Consider the following 19,851-nt stretch of genomic DNA (forward strand, 5'->3'; position numbering starts at 1 on the left):
CTTTTAGTAAACATAGCTTTATTATAACGTCCTAAGTACCCTCTATCCGTAGTTCAAGGATTATCCACTCATTACCTAACACCCTGTACATTGGATTCTTGTTTTGGTCGCAGTTGAACCTTACACGCTCCTCCTCGCTGCGCTCATCGTCGCACCTAACTTTCCGATTGATTGAATCAGACTTCAGTACCCTTAGTGTAAGTTTTCGGTTACAAAATACGTGTCGATCGCGTTTGGGTTTATAATCTCAATTTGTATGGAAACTCGAACAGCGCCTCTAGCGGAACGTTTGCGATGTTCGTGTTTCCATACAAATTGAGATTTTAACGCGAACGCGATCGAGACGTATTTTGTAACCGAAAAACTTACACTAAGGGTACAGTTGGCCAATAATTAGTTACCTACTTATACTTTATACTAACGGTCAAATTGTAACACACGTTTATCGGTATTTCGAACACAAATGGACTAAAAATACCTACATGTACATTTATTAGCGGTATTTATTATGTTTTTACTATAGAAGTTAACACAATTTTAAATAGTTTCGTTGTTTCATTAAAAAACGTGCAAATTTTACCGTTAAGTTTAAAATGTTAAAATAAATGGAGTATAGGTATAATCAAATTTCCCAACGATCATGTAGCAATATTCATACCTAATGACCGAACAATGTGATAAATAATGAAGTTTAGATAATAATTATCACTTTGCCCGGTTAGCTTGTCATTATTCATAACGCCCGCCCATTATACCTAATAAATAATGCCCTTATTAAGTATCACTTTGTCCATAACATTACAAGTTAACAAAAATCTTGTAATGGGTACTAAAATACATAACAAATAAAAACTAAAAAGGAAATAACAAGACCAGTAGTCTATATAACTTTGACTACCTAACTAAATAAAGTTAAAGTTCAACAGTCGGGACCCATTCAAAATTGTGATTGCTCAGCAAAACTCAAAATTTCCCGGTAATGGGTCCTGAGAAGCTTAGTTTTCTAACGCACTTGCAGGGCCATCTTAGGCCATGCGCGCCCTGGGGCACACAAAGAACTTGGGACCTTTTGGTACTTATGCAATTTTTTTTCTGCTATGAATGTGCTGTTTTCTTTATTAATTACAAACACATTAAATTACATAAGTTAGTGTGATTACTGGTTAAGATACGCGATTTGTTCTGAATATTTTCATAATTATTTTTAATCAGTTATAACTTATTGAATCAGGCGGTACTTTGCGGAGGTCCATATCAATGAACTAAAACAATTTCCTCGCCTAAACTAAAATAATAACCGTACACCATGCTACCAGTTGTTAGACTGACAACTGGTAGCATGGTGTACGGTTGTGTCACTGTGAAGATGAGCTCTGGTTGAGTTCGAAACGCGTCAGTGTAGTGTGGTGGTGGTGATAGATGGGTTTGTGTGATTTGTGCGTGTTCTTACAGTGTGGAGGTGGAGGAACTGCATGAACATGCATATTTTGCATAAGCTTAGCTATATCGTAAGGTCGCGGGTGAGCAAGGAAATTATTTTAGTTCAGTTATAACTTGTCAGCTTAAAATAGAAAAAAGTAATTAAATTGGCCTTTCGGGGCCCCCCTGAGCTGGAGGGGCCCTGGGCACGGGCCCCGTTTGCCCCTTGTAAAGACGGTATTGTGCACTTGGAATCAGAACCGTTTTCATCTCTGCTTACTGGCTCACGGTTTAGGTTGAGGGTAAAAAGAGATAATGAATTCGATCGCGAACGTAAGCGCGTTAGATAATATAGGTAGTCATTAGGGGTAACCATGCGCAGTGGGTCTAGCATCGGTTCGGAAAAACCTCTGTTGAGAAGAATCCGGCAAGAAACTCAACGAGGTATATATATTTTTTAACGTCTTCTTGACAATAGATCTGAATTTTGTATCCTTTTCATCTGTAATATTTTTTGGAATTATACTATAAAAACGTATGCAATTTCCCAGAAACGACTTTTTTATGAAGATATTACAAACGAATTTGGTATGAAGATAGTTTCCGACCCTGGGACATTGGATATTTTATACTCCGGAAAATTGCATAGTTACCGCGGGATAATGATAAATAAATTCATTGCAGACGGAGTCGCGGACAACAGCTAGTAATAAATAAACAAGTACCTAAGTACATTACATAATTGAATGAAATAGCAGTAGAAGTGGATGACCGGTTACGGTGCTCAAAATCATTCAAAATGATCTACAGACGACTCTACTACCAAGGTATTAAGAGAGTGTTTAGATAACTTTGGAGTTTAGATCATAACTGCTCATCCTCATATGCTGCTGCAGGCTGTACCAAGGTAATTACATACATAGGTAATTACTTTTTTTAAATTGAAAGAAGAAGTAAAAAATACTTCCCATGTGCTCCCGTAAAATCCAATTTTCATTTAGATGTAATCTATAAGAAAATACTTAAAAATCCAGTCGAAATTGTTTTTTAATGGCTTAAAAACTTTTTCAAAAGGAGTTATAAACTTACCTAAACTATTAATAAATCTAAAAACACGTTAAGTCTTAAACCGTGCGGGAAAAATAAAACCTATCGTTAAAAAATCCGTGTTACATAACTGAGCCTTAAATTTTTAGATATATTTACGAGAGCATAAATGTTTTTGCTTTTCATGTAATTAAACGTACTTACCATATACATTTTTAATCGAAATTGTAAATCTGTGCTAAGGTTTATCATGAGGCTGGTAATTTCTAAAGATACAAGAAAGACTCAACTTAGGTACGATATAAAGACAATCAAAACACTTTTCCGAACTTCAAAAGATGGAATTTTCGAAATTCCCTTGGGATAAGGAAATACTTAGGCTTTTATTATTTTTTTATTTCTATAGGACAATCGCTGACAGAGACTGAGCCGATTAAAAAAAATCTTTAGAAAGCTACACCATCCCTGATTCGCATAGACAGGCTACACCTAGGTACATGATACCAATATTTTGCATTTTTCCGAGGAAAATGGAGGTACCCAATGTCAGTCAAGAGCTGTAGCTTTCAATTTGGTGATGGAAGTTTTTTTAATCGATCTTAAGAGATTTCTTTACCGCGGGAACTAAAGTTCGCGCTTTCCTGGGATAGAAAAAGACTGTTTAAATCAAGAACAGTGTAGCTCTTTATACTTATTCCTATCCCGCGGGAGCTTTGCAAAAGTATGTAATGTAATGGCACTCGGTTACAAGTTAAAATAAAACCCCTTCATAAAATTTTAATAGTGGCTTCTATTTTTGAACCTATGTGCTCTACGGGAGACTGTGCTCATTCCGCGCATTCCGTTGATATTTAGCGACCTCCCATTTGATATTAAGAGGCTTTTATTTCCAATAAAATTATGTTCCGTTAGGACCAGTAATAAATCACAAATTTGCCGGCGTAGACTTGTAGGAAATTGTTTTATCCCATTGAACAGTTTTATGTGCCTTGAGGAGGTTACGAACAGACAGACAGACAGACGAACAGGTAGATAGGGTAAACCGAGTTACTTTTGCTTTAATCATTTTTTTGGGGATTCTTAGATCTAATAAACGACGGTATTTTACAAGAATTGCCTATGAGTAGTTACCTAAGTAAATGTCGCCAGTACGCTCGCCGCTGATGATCGCATTTTCATACAAAAGTAGTTTCGTTCTAATTTACAAACAACACACTGAAACAAAATAAAACTTTGCGACTATAATGGGAGCAGCTATTTTGATGTTTATAATTAGTTTTCGTACATATTCAACAAAATAAAATCACATTAATTTTAAGTTTTGTCTGAGAATTGGAAATTCATTATTGTTTTTTTCTGTTACATTTATTATTTTAACCCAAACTAATTATAAACATCGTAATGGCTGCTCCCATTATAGTTGCAAAGTTGCATTTTGATCCGTAGTGCTGCTTGTAAATTAGAACGAAACTACGTTTGTATGGGGACGCGAGCGTATGGGGAATCTTAATGTAGGTCGAAAGAAACATACCTGCTTCACCAGAGTGCACAACACAATTTAAAATAATTTTCTGAAGGGGAAAAACTGTATCGTATAACTTTTTACAAACTATTGTTTACTTAACTTACATACACTGTTAAACAAAAAAAGTTTGAAAAGCCAAGTTTCCTCTGTCAACTTTTAAATAACTAGGTAACAAATTGATCCAGACAGTATCTCAAATTTTAAATAGATGAACAAAATTTATTTCTAAATCGAAACGTACCTAATTATAATTACATATTTTTATCGTAGGTAGGTAGGTACTTACATCAAGAATAGACTTTCTAGGCATTTAAAAAGAACTTTAGCAAATTGTAATGATAACCAACAGCTGAATCACGATTTAAATTATTTGAACTTAAATGCATCCTTTTTCATTTTTGATAAGGGTAGATTTGTTGACAAGAAGTGAGTGGAGTTACGCCTTTATAATTATTTTAGTATGCCAATGTGATAAGAGCAGGAGAGTGAGGTCATAGAACTTTGCAGGGCTGAGCCTCAGACTTGTGCGCCAGAACGGGACAAATTTACACCTTTCCTGATACTTACTTGTGTACTGTATAATTTATGCTTAGATTAATTTAGCGGTTGCAATTTTGTATGCAAAAAACCTTCGTTGCATCTTTGCTGCGTCTCAAGTTTTATGGTGACATAACTTAGCAGTTTTGTTGAGATTGAATTTTGTGTTAAGATGTGAACAAAGCGCATTCCGTCCGAGGCTGCGTAGGCCGGGTATGCATGCATGTTGTCGGTTGCCGGGGTGATGTGTGCTCTAGAGTTGGGACCAAAAAGTTATATCGGCACGAGGGCCGTCGTCATTCGCGTTTCGGCAGTGGCGCGGCGTAGTCGGTGTCGCGCCGACCAAAACTAAACTTTTAACTTAACATCATTCGACTTTTGATACATTCGGTCGACAATGAGGGCCGGAGGGGTCCTAGTAGCGGCCCTCCTGCTCGTGTTCGCTTCTTTAGTAATACAGGTAAGTGAACCTTAGCGAATATTTGATAAAAAGCCGGTCGTTCGACACGCGGCCGCCGGTTGTGAAAAATAAGTTTGCAAAAACTTTCTTAGGAATTTTTTTGGTTTATTTTCTCAATTATTAACAGGGACAGACGCAACTATGTAGCTCTACGTTTACTGAATATTAGGACCATATACAGAATTAATATTAGTAATGCTGATGGCGACTTTTACAGTAACTTAATACCTAACCAAATAAGTAGTCGTTACTTAGCAAAGTTTTGTAACTGTACCCGATGCCTTGTGTATAAGCTCTCTTTGTTTGTTAAGCAAATCAAATATTATAAAATATACTTTTAGCAATAATTAAACATTTTCTAAGCACTTATACATAATTATAACTAGGTAGACACAAGGTCTGGACAACGAACTGAAAGATAATCTACGGTAGGTGACTGTAGATAAACGAATGTTCAGTTTATTTAGGTCTAACGATAAAGGAAAGTTCACCTACTTTCAGATCGCTGTTTTAATAATAATATGAAAATATTTATCAAAATTATGAAAATCCAAGCACTTACCTAAATATAAAAAAGCTACTTATTGTTTGTCCCGATTATAGCTAGTTTATAACGTACCTAATATTATACGACAATTATTAACTACATGCTAAAATATTAGATGATAGAGTCATTGAAGTGTCTTTGGATTAGAGTACCTAACACAAAAAAATAGATATATCTGGTGGCAATTGCAGTATATCACCTAGGTTCTGTGTACTCGTAAGCACATGTCATTAACAACCATAAGATAACTAAGTATGCAATTCTTTTAAATCTTGTCAAAGAAATATCTTCGATAATTTATTATTTGAAGGGTAGGTATCAGTTAAATGTTATTTTCTTAATCCTAGCATAAGCTAACTGAATAAGTTATCTAACTGAATAAGTTACCTATGAATAAATTGCGAACTTGCAGCAATTAAGCACTTAGGTAGTACTTTTATTCATGTGATGTGATGAGTCAAGAAATCTGATACCGTGTATGTGTGCTAACCTACTTAAGTAGTCCCAGGGTTGAATGTTGTTAGTACGTTTTACTTGCGACTAGTTTTATTTTTATATGATCAACAAGGTACTAAACAATGAGGGAGTTAATATTTTTTTATTATTCGTCAAAATACCTAGTATTCAACATTTAAGAATATGAGTTCACAAAATTTTATGAAGTTCACTTTAGTTGTAAGTACGCTTATAAAATAAATAAAATATTTATTTGGGGTAAATATTGTTAACCAAACAATTTGTCACCACAGAAGTATACTTAATGTGAACATAGTCGTAATTAAAAGTTATGTTAGCGCATTACGTTTGAAACCGCTGCTTGAACCATTGCCGATGTTTGAAGTATCATAATATTAAACATATTAATTGAATTTCAATTTAGCAATTGGAGCTAAATAATTAATTTCATTGGTCGCGGCCAAGTCAGCTTTGTGCGTCAGCTTCTGGTTATTTACAGCTAAACAAAACTGTGAAGTGACCAAAACTATTGGCTTACTTAAATATTAAGTGTTTACTTAAATAATTATATATTAATATTGAAAATTAGTGCGGTAACATAATGAATAAAGCTACAACAACAATCTTTCTCTGTGTGTGTCTAAGCATAAAATAAAATATTGTTGTAGGTATTTATTGCTTTACTTACTTTTGACGCTGACTAGACTCATGGAATCCCGGCAACATATTTCCAACTTAATGTGGCAAAGTGAAAACTTGTAGCCACAGAAAACTTTTTTTTATCGTAGTTGCAAAGGATAACACTAGCAACTTTATATTGCTTTTAAAGTTTGTAAGTACCTAAATCCAAATATATATTTAGGTAGGTATATGTTATGGACCAAGTGATTCATAAGGGCATTATGTTTAATGCCCGGGCAGTATGAATAATGAGAAGCTACTTATACCGGGCAAAGTAATAATTATTATCTAAACTTCATTATTTATCACATTGTTATAATTATGAATATTGCTACATGATAGTTGGGCAATTTGATTACAACTGATTTTTGGCCAACGGAAGTCTGTTTCAATCAATCAGAAAGTTAGGTGCGACGACGAGCGCAGCGAGGAGGAGCGTGGTAGGTTCAATTGCGACCAAAACAATGGAATTCAAATATTATAGATAACTTAGTTAACAGATTTTGATAGATAATTTATCACTTAGTCCATAACGTATATAATTTATATTGCAAAGCGATGGTGCCTTATGTATTTAATATCTAAGTTAAAAAAATATAAAAAAATTTGAACCGACTACAAAAAACCATGAAAATATTTTTTTACTAGTCTGAAATCGGTCGGTCGCTGTAGTTATCTACCTAACCTACGCACTTTATATTGGGCTTCAATCACTCCTGCTGGCTCGTGCTGAGGCACCGACTGACTACAGACTGGTAGAAAATTATTTTCATGTTTTTTTGTAGTCGGTTCAATTTTTTTTATATTTTTTTTTCACGCTTTTTAGTGTAAATAATCTAAGATACAATAGTTTAATATCAACTGCTCGTCACATTTTAAGAAAGATTGCTTTTTCCGATGCTGAGACGTTCATTATTGAAGAGTCCTAGTTCTTCACCACCCGTTTTACCATATACATTACGAGGAGCATAAGTTGCTTAGCAACTGTGTCAAAGTAATTAAAATTCAACCCGTGACATACTCGTAATTGAGTAGTAACTCCGATGGTCAACTGTGGTCTTCATCATCAGTTCCACTTCACCAAATGATGATTTTCAAGAGCAAATGCACGAGTTACTACTAAATAATATATCGAATTTACTATAGGTGTCCCTGCAACATTTGAAGAGTTTCTCGATTTCCTTAAGATCCAATCATCAGATCCTGATTTGGTGCTTATGGGACCTAATTGAAGACATTCCTAGACGAACGCAAAAAAATAATTTCAAATCAGTTCATTAATGACGGAGTTCTGAGGTAACAAACATAACAAAAAAAGACACAACCGAATTGATAACCTACTTCTTTTTTGAAGTCGGTTAAAAAGTGAAAGATTATTTTTGTAAAAATAAGGCAACATACGTCCTGGGTCCCTGTTCCAGTTCAATCTTACTTCTGACCTCATTCATGCATCTCAATCTAACATTCTTAACTATTCCCTACGTCTAGGTAAAGTTGAAACTTGAAATTAATTTATCTAGCCTCAGAGTTTCAAAGACGCTATCACTGTGTCTGTCTAAATAAGTTGGGATGTTAGAGTCATTTTCGCTTTAAGTTAAAAGCAATAAAATTCTAACGATAAATAAAAATGTGGACTATTTTCAAAACAATCCCCTGTCATCATCATCATTCATCGTTTGATCATCATCATTTGGTCGATCCTGATTTGATTGCTCTTCTTTGTCACTCAAAGGTTGACTGGCAGAGATCCCTTCAGGGATAAGTCCGCCTTTGTACTTAGCACTGTTTTTATACATAACCTTTTTGTATTTCCGTTTTGTACAATATAGAGTATAAACAAACAATCTTCTTAAGCTGAAGAAGATAATACACTATTAAGGATTGTACCTAATGTCTGTAGGGGGTCTCAAATCAATGAGTCATTAAAATGGTTACTGTTTAGTAAATCTAACGCGAGGCCGACGCGGGGCCGACGCGAGGCCGACGCGCGTCGCGACTCCAACCCAACCTTTATCAAGTTAATAGGAAGCACTCTCCGGCGCGGCACACAAGTACTCGGCTAACAAGCGCTCTCGCTTACAAAATATGAGGCATTCCGCACAGTCACAAAACTTTACTTAATACAGTACTTAAATCGGATATTAAACTAAATTAAAACAATGTTTAAGCTTTCGTAATTTTCACTCATCATAAGTTCATAGCTAATACAGCCCGGGACTTATCACGCTTAACAAAATCGTCCATCCGACGAATAAAGTCACTTCTGCAAAATTGTTACTTTCACTAGGGGCATTTGAATTTTCGCTTAGTTTAATTTGATTATAGCTTTGTAAGTAATAGGAATTCGTCAATGCAATTAAGTATAGTTTTTACTAGAGTTGTCAGGATTACTTTTTAGTAGCAATCTTTTTTAAATGTTAAGGCTTTCAAGGAATTCTGGGTCTTAAAGTAATATGTAACTGTTTTCGTGGGAACGCACAGCCAAAAATTCGGTGTTAAGAGAATATAGAACTATCTTTGTCGGAGTTTGACTTTGTGAACCGAGGTCTATAGGCATATGAAACTTTATTCCTCGGATATTTTGATAATTTTTTCAGCAACATGAGACTATCTATCTATTTATCTTCTACGCCGTTAGCAATAGAGTCATGTTCAGATATTTTTTATCAAATTTTTGCTCACATGTTTATGAACTCGACTGTACGTGATTATTTGCAATGACGAAATAAATAATAATTAATGCTTATTACAAACGACATTGCCCATTAGGTACTCACAATATGACACTTGTTCCTTGTGCTTGTTTGTTATGATCGCACATGAAAATTATATAAAAAGTTTTAAAAGTAATGTATTTCATCATCATCGTGATCATCACATCCGCAGGATGTCCACTCTTGGACATAGGCCTCCCCCATAGCCCTCTAGTTGCATCCACCGCGAACCCGCCGCTTTAACTAGGTCATCCTTCCATCTCGTTGGAACTTTTCGGCCCCAACAGCCATACGTTCTCCATCCTATATGGCCTGCCTATTGCCACGACTTCAACGAGCTAATTTGTTTGGCCATGTCGATAATGGTGACCCTTGTTCTTCTACATATCTCCTCATTTCTAATTCGATCTCGTAGAGAAATCCCGAGCATAGCTCTCTCCATAGCTCGCTGAGCAACTCTGAGCCTATTTATAAGGGCTATAGTGAAGCACCACGTCTCCGATCCATATGTATTGTCATCACTGGCAACACACATTGGTTTAAAAAGACTTTCGTCTTAAGGCACTGAGGAATTTTGAACGAAAAGACATTGCTGAGTTTTCCAAACGGTGCCCATCTGTGTTGGATTCGACGATTGGTCAATCTTCTCGAAGTTGAACTTACCTAATTTGACGGTTTTTCCTATGTATACATATGCGTCAACAACTTCAAGAACCGAATTCTCAACCAAAATAGGAGTAGACACCTGTTCTTGACACTCGATTGAGGTTTTCGAGTAGCGTACTGAGTTCTTCCATCGACTTTGCCATAACCACGATATCGTCGGCAAACCGAAGGTGAGTGATGTATTCGCCGATGAGATGCCTAGTCCTTTCCATTCCAGAAGCTTGAAGGCGTCTTCGAAAGCGGCAGTAAACAGTTTCAGAGATATGACATCTACGTATTTACGCCTGTTTTCAAAGGAATCGCATTCGAATTCTGTTCGTGTACTCGGACCGACATAGTGGCGTTGTTATACAAACACTTTAACACTTCGATATACCAATAGTCAACGGTATCGCTGGAGAAACTCAAACACCGCTCACGTTTCGACCGAATTAAAGGCTTTCTCGTAATCCACAAACGCTAGACATAGTGGCAAGTTATACTCTTCGGTATTCTGTATGACTTGCCGCAGCGTATGTATGCGGTCTACGGTACTATAAGCCTTTTTGGAACTCGGCTTGTTCAGGTGGCTGGAAGTCATCGAGCCTGCGTTCGAGGCGATACTTGCGACATAATTAGAGTTAGAGTAACCGTTTCGGTATCAGAAATTTCATTTATAGGCGTCAGTTCCTTTGTAGGCGATGGTTCCAATATTGGCGATGTGCCTACAGAAAGTGACGGGTTGAACGGCGACACTACTTTCTTTACCTAGATTTTACATCGCATCACGCTCTAGATCAATAGCTCGCCTTTTTTCTCCCCTCTGTGTATTTGTATTTTTATTTTTATGTGCAATAAAGAGTTTACATACATACAAACATGATTCCGTACTGTGTGATGTTTCTACATTTGCAGAAGATATGACTGGGGCATTAGTTTATTTATTATCCTCGTAAAACGTACACCGACCAGATCGGCGGCATATTGAAGAGAGGCTATATAGGTTAGAAGTACCCGAAAGCATCGAGCATGTATGAGGAGTGATGAATGTGGATGAAGCGAGAGAACTATGTCAGAATAGAAGCGTATAGCGCTCTATTGTCTTTCCTACCATACAGGAATAAAGCGTCACGTATATGTATATATGTATGATATTTTATTCCATAAAAATAAATAGAAATAAAATTTGAGACTAAACAGTGTTAACTTAAATGAGTTCCGTAGAAGAAGGTGACATATGCACAAGTGAACTCGACAACGCGTGTCTGTTCCGGCGTAAATGGTTACAAGTGCTCTTACAACTCTGAAATTCTATCTAGTTTCCATCGATTAATGGTACATAACTATATACATCGTGCTTATTAAACTTTTTCTGATCGTGAAATCTATATAAAACTTTCATTACTAAGATCATAATACGTTACGAATATTTTTTTCCGGTTTATATTGATTTACCATAAAATAAGTTCTAAGAGGTAATATGCTACCTTTTACTCCGGAATCTACGGCAGAAGCACTTAACCGTAAAACAAAAAAAACACACTCACTATTATTTTTTAAATAGAAGAAATAGCTAATTACGTCTTTCTGAACCATGATGACTATCCTCTGTTGGACCATTTGTAATTAAATCATTAATTTCACTTGTACTTCGTTGATTCGTTGGTCTAGTGCCAAGTTTATAAGTCGTCTCGCGCGACGATTCGTTTTATTAGGAGTTAAATTCAAGCCCACAAAATTAACATAAAATTATAAGAAACCCACACCAAGAAAACGTGCCAAAATAACATAAAGTAATAAAGCGTGTCATCTCCCGCGAAGACGGTGACGACTGACGATAGAACCCCGCACGCGCCCCTCCGCGGGGCGAGGCGACCGGCGTGTAAAGTTCTATCGAGATGTATAACTTTCTACGTCGAGCTCATATCACATGGAACTTTTTTAGGGGTTGAAATCTCAAAAGTACTTGGATTTGAGAAATAACTGATATACAGAAATGAAGCTGGAGAATAGCTTAATAAAACAAAACAATAAAATCAATTTAGTCATTATTTATCATACAACCTTTTTCGTCGCATGGGACGAAATGTTAATAGAAAATACAAACTGAAATATAGATGCACAGAAAAACCAGAAAAATAAGACCAGCACTGGGAGTCGAACCCAGGTCCTCGGCATTCCATGCCGCGTGTTATACCGCTACACAACTGCTGGACTGTACACAACAAATTATTCGCTCCAGGACCTGGGTTCGATTCCCAGTGCTGGTCTTATTTTTCTGGTTTTTCTGTGCATCTATATTTCAGTTTGTATTTTCAATTTAGGTTTTACGGGATGACCGTAAAAGTAATAATTTGGTATTGAAATAAAAAATACAAAAAGATTCCAAAAACCAATCTTAAAACGTTAATACTTGCCTCGGCGTTGTTTCAGCTACATTGAAAGAAAGAAGAAAAAAAAAATTTATTTACCAAAATTAAGTACAAAAACATAAAAAAATATATAGCTAAAATACGGAAACCCTTATATAACCTTACATATTAAACAAGAAGAAAGAGGAGACAAGAACATTGTGCCGAAAGAAGTAGTAGGGCCATAATCAGCGAATCGAATTGACGTTTACTGACGAGTAGAGTCTACTCGTGACCACGACTACTGCAATGTGACTAAAACGTCGAGGTAATTATTACCCGTTTTGTTAAGTGTGATAAGCCCCGGGTGCTGTACCTAATAGTTATAAATTAACACAATATTTAACTTAACTTTTTTATTACACCGTTAAATGCGAAGCGAATAATTTGTTGTATACAAGTAGGTACATACCTACTTAATTATTAAAGCCTATGTGTATGCGTTTAGAGTACCTCAAATGTATACAACATTATATATATGAAACAAAGATTTCATTTATCCAGACTTTGTGTTTCCGAGGAATAAAACGGTTACCTTTCCATACCACATACACCGCTTAGCCTACTGAATTCAATTTACCATCTTGCCATCACCGTGCTTAAAAGGTTTACATTATGAGTAAAGATGCATCATGGCAGTGCGATAAACTGAAACAATAGGAAAACCATTCTTGACGCCCGCCTGTACTGTACTCATCCGCACCTAGAGATTCGACTAAATACAAAAGGATGTACATAAAATAATGTGATAGGTCTTATGATAGTGAAAATGCGGCATTTGAGCTAACACTGACCATCTTTATCTTTATATCTATATCTATATATATAAAAGAAGAAACTGACTGACTGACTGACTGACTGACTTATAGATCAACGCACAGCCCAAACCGCTGGGTCTAGAAACTTGAAATTTGGAATATATGTTCCTTAATAGGTGTAGACGCGCACTAAGAAAGGATTTTTTGAAATTCCCACGGGATAGGGAATAAATGGGATTTATATTTTCACTTCGAAATGGCCCTATTTCAGTAACTATAATTATTAGAAACTTCAAATTTGGCAAGCAAGTAGGTAATACTAACAGCTAAAAACTGTTTTCAGGATTTGTCAAAATTCCTACGGGATAGGGAATAAAATGGGATTTATATTTTCGCTTCAAAGTGGCCCTAACTCCTTAATAAATATTAGAAATTTCAAATTTTCCATGCAGGTAGGTAAAAACTGTTTCAAAGATTTTCCGAATATCCCACGGGATCAAACGAATAAGAGAATTTTATATACTTACCAACTGAATAAACCTAAACCAATAAAACTGGGGACTGGAGATTTGGCAAACTGATGTAAATCTGGTAACAATTATTTAGCAGTGACATCCTGCTCATCCTGGCGAGGATCGTCTCCGTAGAAGGGAACTCCTTAAAAGTTGATGGCACACGCAAAAGACTTTACATGATTGTTAAATTTCAATGACAATGCGTTTATATGATATACACCGCCAGATGCTGCAGCCAGGGTCGTCTGCTGATGACGGAACTCCTCAAGGGCTGATAGCATAGATACAAAATTTTACATGTACGTTCAACGAGCTGAAACAATTACTTTGCCCACCCGTGACCTTTATGATAGCTACTTTTGTGCCCATGCAATGTGTGTTCATGCAGTTCCTCCACCTCCACACTGTAAGAACACACAAATTCATCTATCAGCACCACCACTTTACACTGACGCATTTCGAACTCAACAGCAACATCAACAGCAACAGCGAATCTTCAGAGCAACACAACCTTTCAGCATTCTACGGTGTGAAATTTGGCATAGAAGGACCTAAAGTACTTAATGCAGAGGTGCACTTGGGCAAAGATTAGAGAAATAGAAAGAATAGGAAAATATTTCAACTTTGTTTGTTTCTTTGTTTGTTGGGGGTCATCTCTGATACTATTGAGCTGATTTAAATAATTCTTTTATCAATAGAAAGATACACTATCCCCTGATTGACATTAGACTACTTACTTTAAAAAAATTGCAAACTTTCCGCAGAATAAAAATAAGTTTCAATTTTGAGGCAGATTTTCAAATTATTTCAATAATAGAAAGCTAACAGATCATAACAGTAATTCATGTCCCGCGGGAACTTTTCAATTTCTCGGGATATAATCCTATATCGTGTATGAAGTCGCGGGCAAAAGTACTTTAACGTTTTCTAAAATTCCAACCCTAAATCAACGAAGCAGGGTTTCAAAGTTGGTAAGAATTAATTACGTAGGTATGTAGGTCGATTTTTGTATTACAAAATTTGCACCATCTGTCTAAAAGAAAATCGGTCTGTGTATTTTATTTCTCCATATAATCCTCCGAAAAATTAATCAAAACACGAAAAAAGGATCGCAGAAAGTAAATGTATGTTACTCCAAATTTAACGCGATTGAAGCCGCGGGCAAAAGCTAGTCCTATATAAATTTGCTGTTATTATATTAAAATAAATTCAAATATACATGAAAAACCATTAATTATTAAAACCTTACCTCCGAAACGACTGCGCCTCAAAGTAAAAAAAAACTTGTACCATTTTTTTCTAATTATCCCATCGAGTGACACGCGACCGGGTTCCAGCATTCCGTTGATTGGCAAGCGATCGGCTCCTGGTAGCTGTCAAAAATGCGTGGAGTGGCAAGCGACCGGCTCCCGGACGTTAGATTCTGACGTATTTTATATCTAAATAATAACTAATAGAACGATATCTAGCTTGCTTGCTCTTTTAAGTTACGTTTGGGAATAGAAAGGAAGGCATTAAATATAAGGGTTATAAATTCATAATAATAAATTGCAAAACAATACATGAGAAGTTTTATAATGGTTTATAATAATTTGCGTGGGTCCGACTCGCATTGGCCGGTTTTTCTTAAGAATCTGAGTTGTTTAAATTTAGTCCCTCGTTTGCATAATCTGTGATAGCTAATTTTGTCAGGGTTATCTATCGTTTCCTGGCAACTCGATATGACATAGTAGGTAGGTAGGTATCCTAGTATGAGCATTTATTATGAGTTGCATATTTGTCTATATTATACATTTTGACTCTACGTTGTGTATATTGGCAGCAAGGTAGTGTGAGCGAGACACATTGCCTCATGTTCCATGCACAAACTGTGCACACTTTTTTACGTAACCTCCAGTTTAACTACGATAAGACTTTTTTGGTGTATGTCAAACTTCCTTATCAAATTTTAAAAGAAAAAATGTTTGAATTAGTGTCTAGATTCGTAAAATATTTAAACTCCGAGGATACGTTGCAAATTATTTTATATTAAACTTTGGAAGTAACCTATTAACGGAATTAGTTTTAAGTACGTAGGTGAAGTTTTTGAAACAGTTGAACATGGAACTGTAGGCAGGTTTTCAATTCTAGTTTAAAAATTTAGCTTTGCTCGGGTTATCCTGCATGTTATCAATCTTCCAAAGAGTCAATCTTACAATTTCAGTTTCTCGAACGCGATAATTAAACGAAAATATTAACAATTTCGGGACAGTTATCTCAGCAGTTTATCAAAAGTGACCCAACCCGCAGTGTCGCCTTGCACAATACATACTTATAGTAGATAAGGTTGTCAATTTGCTTATTAAGTATTATGTTACCAACTGAAATTCCCGAAATTTCTTTAATTCGCAAAATTGCCGCGTCTAATATATTCGGCTAAATAATAGTAGGAGAGTTGCAGGCATGACGTTTATTGTAGTTTCAAGTTTATATCGGCTTACCTAGGTAATATTCGTAGAATTGTATGTGACATCCAAATCTAAGAGAGCTTATTTATATTTATTTTTTATAGGCGATCGGATTTAATTTAAGTATGTGTATTTATCTATATAAGAATGTTTATCCGTTGCCTAGTATCCATATTACAAGCTTTGCTTAGTTTGGGACTAGGTCAATTGGTGTCAAGTGTCCCATGATATTTATTTATTTTGTTTTATTTATTTGTAAAATAAGCGGCTGCGATTGTTTTTAGTTAGGTGACCCGCCTACTTGTTTATCCTTAATCCTTATCATAGTTATCATATAAAAAATATCGCTAGGCCATTCGCGACATAAATGATTTAATTACTCGGTATGCAACAACTTGCACCATATCTGCACTTTATGAAAGTCAATCAATTAGGAACGTATAATCTACAAGCTTTTACGTTCCTGCAGGTTCACGCAATACGAGTACCTACTATGTATAGTAGCGTAACTTGTGTCAATAATGATTTGCAAGAATTTTCTTTATCACTAAGGTCATGTTCGGTTTATCGGGTTGGTTTCCTACACGGTAAAAACGATATAAAGTACCTAAGTACTCGAAAATTAGTTCAAGAAAAGTTGACCCATCCTGTGACTTTGTCTAGGGAACTGTTAAACTTGCGATAAGAATGTGGATAATGATAACACAGCCGACCTACATTTGGCTTACAAAGTTGCTTAATCTTAATGCAGCGGATGTAGTTATTTATAAGGCGTGCAATCAAGTGCACACATTCAGCTACGGATCATATGAATCTGATTTTTTATGCGCGCCTTAAGATGGTGCCTAAACTCATAATAATAATATGTTGTAGACTAGAACTATTAGACGTTGTATAAGTATGGATAACAATGATATTATACAGACATAACGCACTCCCTTTATGATGTATGACTCATTAATTGTTTTTACTAATGAAGCCCAAGTTTTAATGTGAAGCATTAATTTAGTGGTTTGACTTAAGGTCACTCAAGTAGAGGAAGAGGTAATCCTAGGTTTGTACCTCTGATTTTTTCAGTTTTTTTATGAGCCAATTAATATTTCGCGAGGAAACCTGCACGGACTTGCGGACTTGTTCAATGGCAGTGTGAAGTTGTCAATCAGCCTGGATTCGCGTGGGAATACCCCTCGTGTGATCTCGTGTTGACAGGTGCCCATGGGCGCCGGTGGTTGCTTCCCATCAGGTGTACCGCATGCTCGTTTTCCCCCTCTTATATAAAAAAATAGAATATACAATCCAAGCTTTTTTTTATAAAACGTGTCTTCTAAAGTGTGTCTGGATACACTTACCAGCAGATTACCAGCAGTGGGACAAATTATAAGCTAGAGACGATGAATGTTTCAATGTCAAACGGGGTTAATATCCTCAAACCTTAACTCAATGCAAAGTTGTAGCTCGTTTTCTGTAAGAAATCGGCACATAACGGCAGCCACACAAGAAATTGCAAGTTATTATTTAAATTGATAAAAGCCTAAGCTATTTCGATACAGTGAGAGGAAGCTGCTAAGGTTGTTATAAAATTGTTCGCATAACATTAATTGTCCTAATATGAATTCGCATAACAGATTTGGCATAACATAATTGTGCATTACATCGAACTTGCATGATTATAAACAAGCATAACATTTGTTTAGCATAATAATTAATCCGCGTAATTGAAATAAGCATAACACTATTAACTATAACTGTTATAAAATGAATACGCATAATTTTATCAAGCGAGTGAATTAGCTTGTTTAAGGCAAAACCGACTCGGTTAGGTTAGGATCAAAAGGCTAAGGCGGGACTTTTTTAGATCCTTTACTCGTATTATTTATACCTGTAGGTACCTGTTCACTAACTATCAACGATCAACCATAGTCAAAGCTTTTTCAAAACCTAACGCAATTTCCATATGAAATATGTAATTTGTTTGTCATTACAAGATCATAATGATGACATCATGTCTGGAGCAATTTAATTTCCATCAATTTGATCGACCTAATATATATTAAATACATATTTAATACTATAATGCATGGTATTCGAGTTATCTTTACGTATAGTGATTCTTTACCACTTGCATGATGAGTTTGTGTAGTTACAAATAATTATTATTGTGCTGAGCGATTAGGTACTTACCTACTAGTTACTAGCAAAGGAAAAGGTAGACGACAGGGGACTCAGTATTTTAGTGATGCCTGTTATAAACGCTGACGAAAACACATATCATCATCACCATTGCAAAAATTTCGAGTTCATTCGGGCTTAGATAACTTTTTTCTTATCGGTGTTACCAATTGTTCCCCAATTTCACAGCGTTATTTATATGTGTTATTTTAATTTGGCAAACAGACCATTTTTTCATATGTATTTCAGATAGCTAGGTCCCGTTAATGTGTTCTTTTCGTATTGAGTTAGATAAAAGGGACGTATTGAGCGACAACCAAAACAATACAGATCCAACCTGGAAGCTTTAAACTAGACCAGTGAGTAGTAAAACCAAGCTGCAATGATCAGCTCAGCGGTTCTCAATTTTTTATTGGAAACTTAAATACTTTCCGGAGTCCTAAAATAATCAAAGGAAGGTTGTACCATGCAACCTTTCCGTGCACCATATTTGGAGAATGGCTGAAGTAGATCATAATTTATATTAATGACATTATCGTTTGCTTGATTTTTTCATGTACCCAAGTAATGATCATTCATTCTGTGCAATTCGCGTTACTGATTTATGTTCAAGTCAGTGTTTTCTCAATTGGGCAGCCTATAGTGAATCAACATACATTATAAATAGGTCTTAAATTGAATAACACTCATTGTATTTAAATTGTAATGCATGGGTACAGCGGTGCTGGTGAAACATCTGCGGGCTCGTGTCGTGAACGTGCGGAGAATACCCTGCATACTAGCTGCCATGTCCTACACTGGACTTCCGCCACGAAATTATGAACACTACATATTTAAGTTTAATTTAACTAATGACATAATAAAGATGTTCATGCATTGAGCTTTAGAAACTTAATATTATATCATCTTAAATCCTAGCGTTCATAAAGTACTAATTAATGGTGACGTACATTCTTCTCAATGCATTCAGAGCTTTAAGTAGGTATGTTGTTATTTATAAAATCACAAACTAGGAAATTTCGGCTCGGTTTGAAGTACTAAGTTTATTATAAAGTGTCAGGATCTGTGAGGTTGTATGATACGTGAAGGGAGGTATAATATATTCTGTTAAGTATCTATTATTGTCAGGATACCTAGAGAAAGAAATTGTAGTAAATATTTAATGAGGGAAAACCTTTTTTTTTTCAATTAGTTGGTAACAAAACTGACAAGATGCCGTAAGAAAATAAATACGTTTTCGTATAAAATTCAGTACCTATTGTAAAGAACTTTGACACTTACGTAATATTTTTATGTACCTAACACGTGCGATCAAAACTGGTGAAGTCACAATCCAAGACCTTGTGTTAAAGTAAGTAAACATTTTGTAGGAATACGTCACGCATTTACGTGGTTGTCACTTAAAAGATTCGGAGTCTGCTTGTCAGTTAATCGGCTGATAATAATTAATAATTGCACAATTTAAAAAGCTTACGCGTAATAACCTAATAGAAATTAGTAACTAGTCAAAGAAACTGTGC

The 19,851-nt window shown here is 35.7% G+C and overlaps 1 protein-coding gene across 1 annotated transcript in view; it reads left to right on the forward strand.

Moving 5' to 3' along the window:
• The first annotated feature begins 4,820 nt into the window (after positions 1 to 4,820).
• LOC141432877 (basement membrane-specific heparan sulfate proteoglycan core protein-like) overlaps positions 4,821 to 19,851 on the forward strand; it is a 240,521-nt gene continuing 225,490 nt past the window's right edge. Inside the window, exon 1 of the mRNA XM_074094693.1 lies at positions 4,821 to 4,988. Within this exon, the coding sequence (XP_073950794.1) occupies positions 4,926 to 4,988 (63 nt within the window). The 5' untranslated portion in view covers positions 4,821 to 4,925. The remainder of the gene's footprint in view (positions 4,989 to 19,851) is intronic.

Source organism: Choristoneura fumiferana, chromosome Z, assembly GCF_025370935.1.
Source record: "Choristoneura fumiferana chromosome Z, NRCan_CFum_1, whole genome shotgun sequence".
In the NCBI taxonomy this organism is placed as follows: Eukaryota; Metazoa; Arthropoda; class Insecta; order Lepidoptera; family Tortricidae; genus Choristoneura; species Choristoneura fumiferana.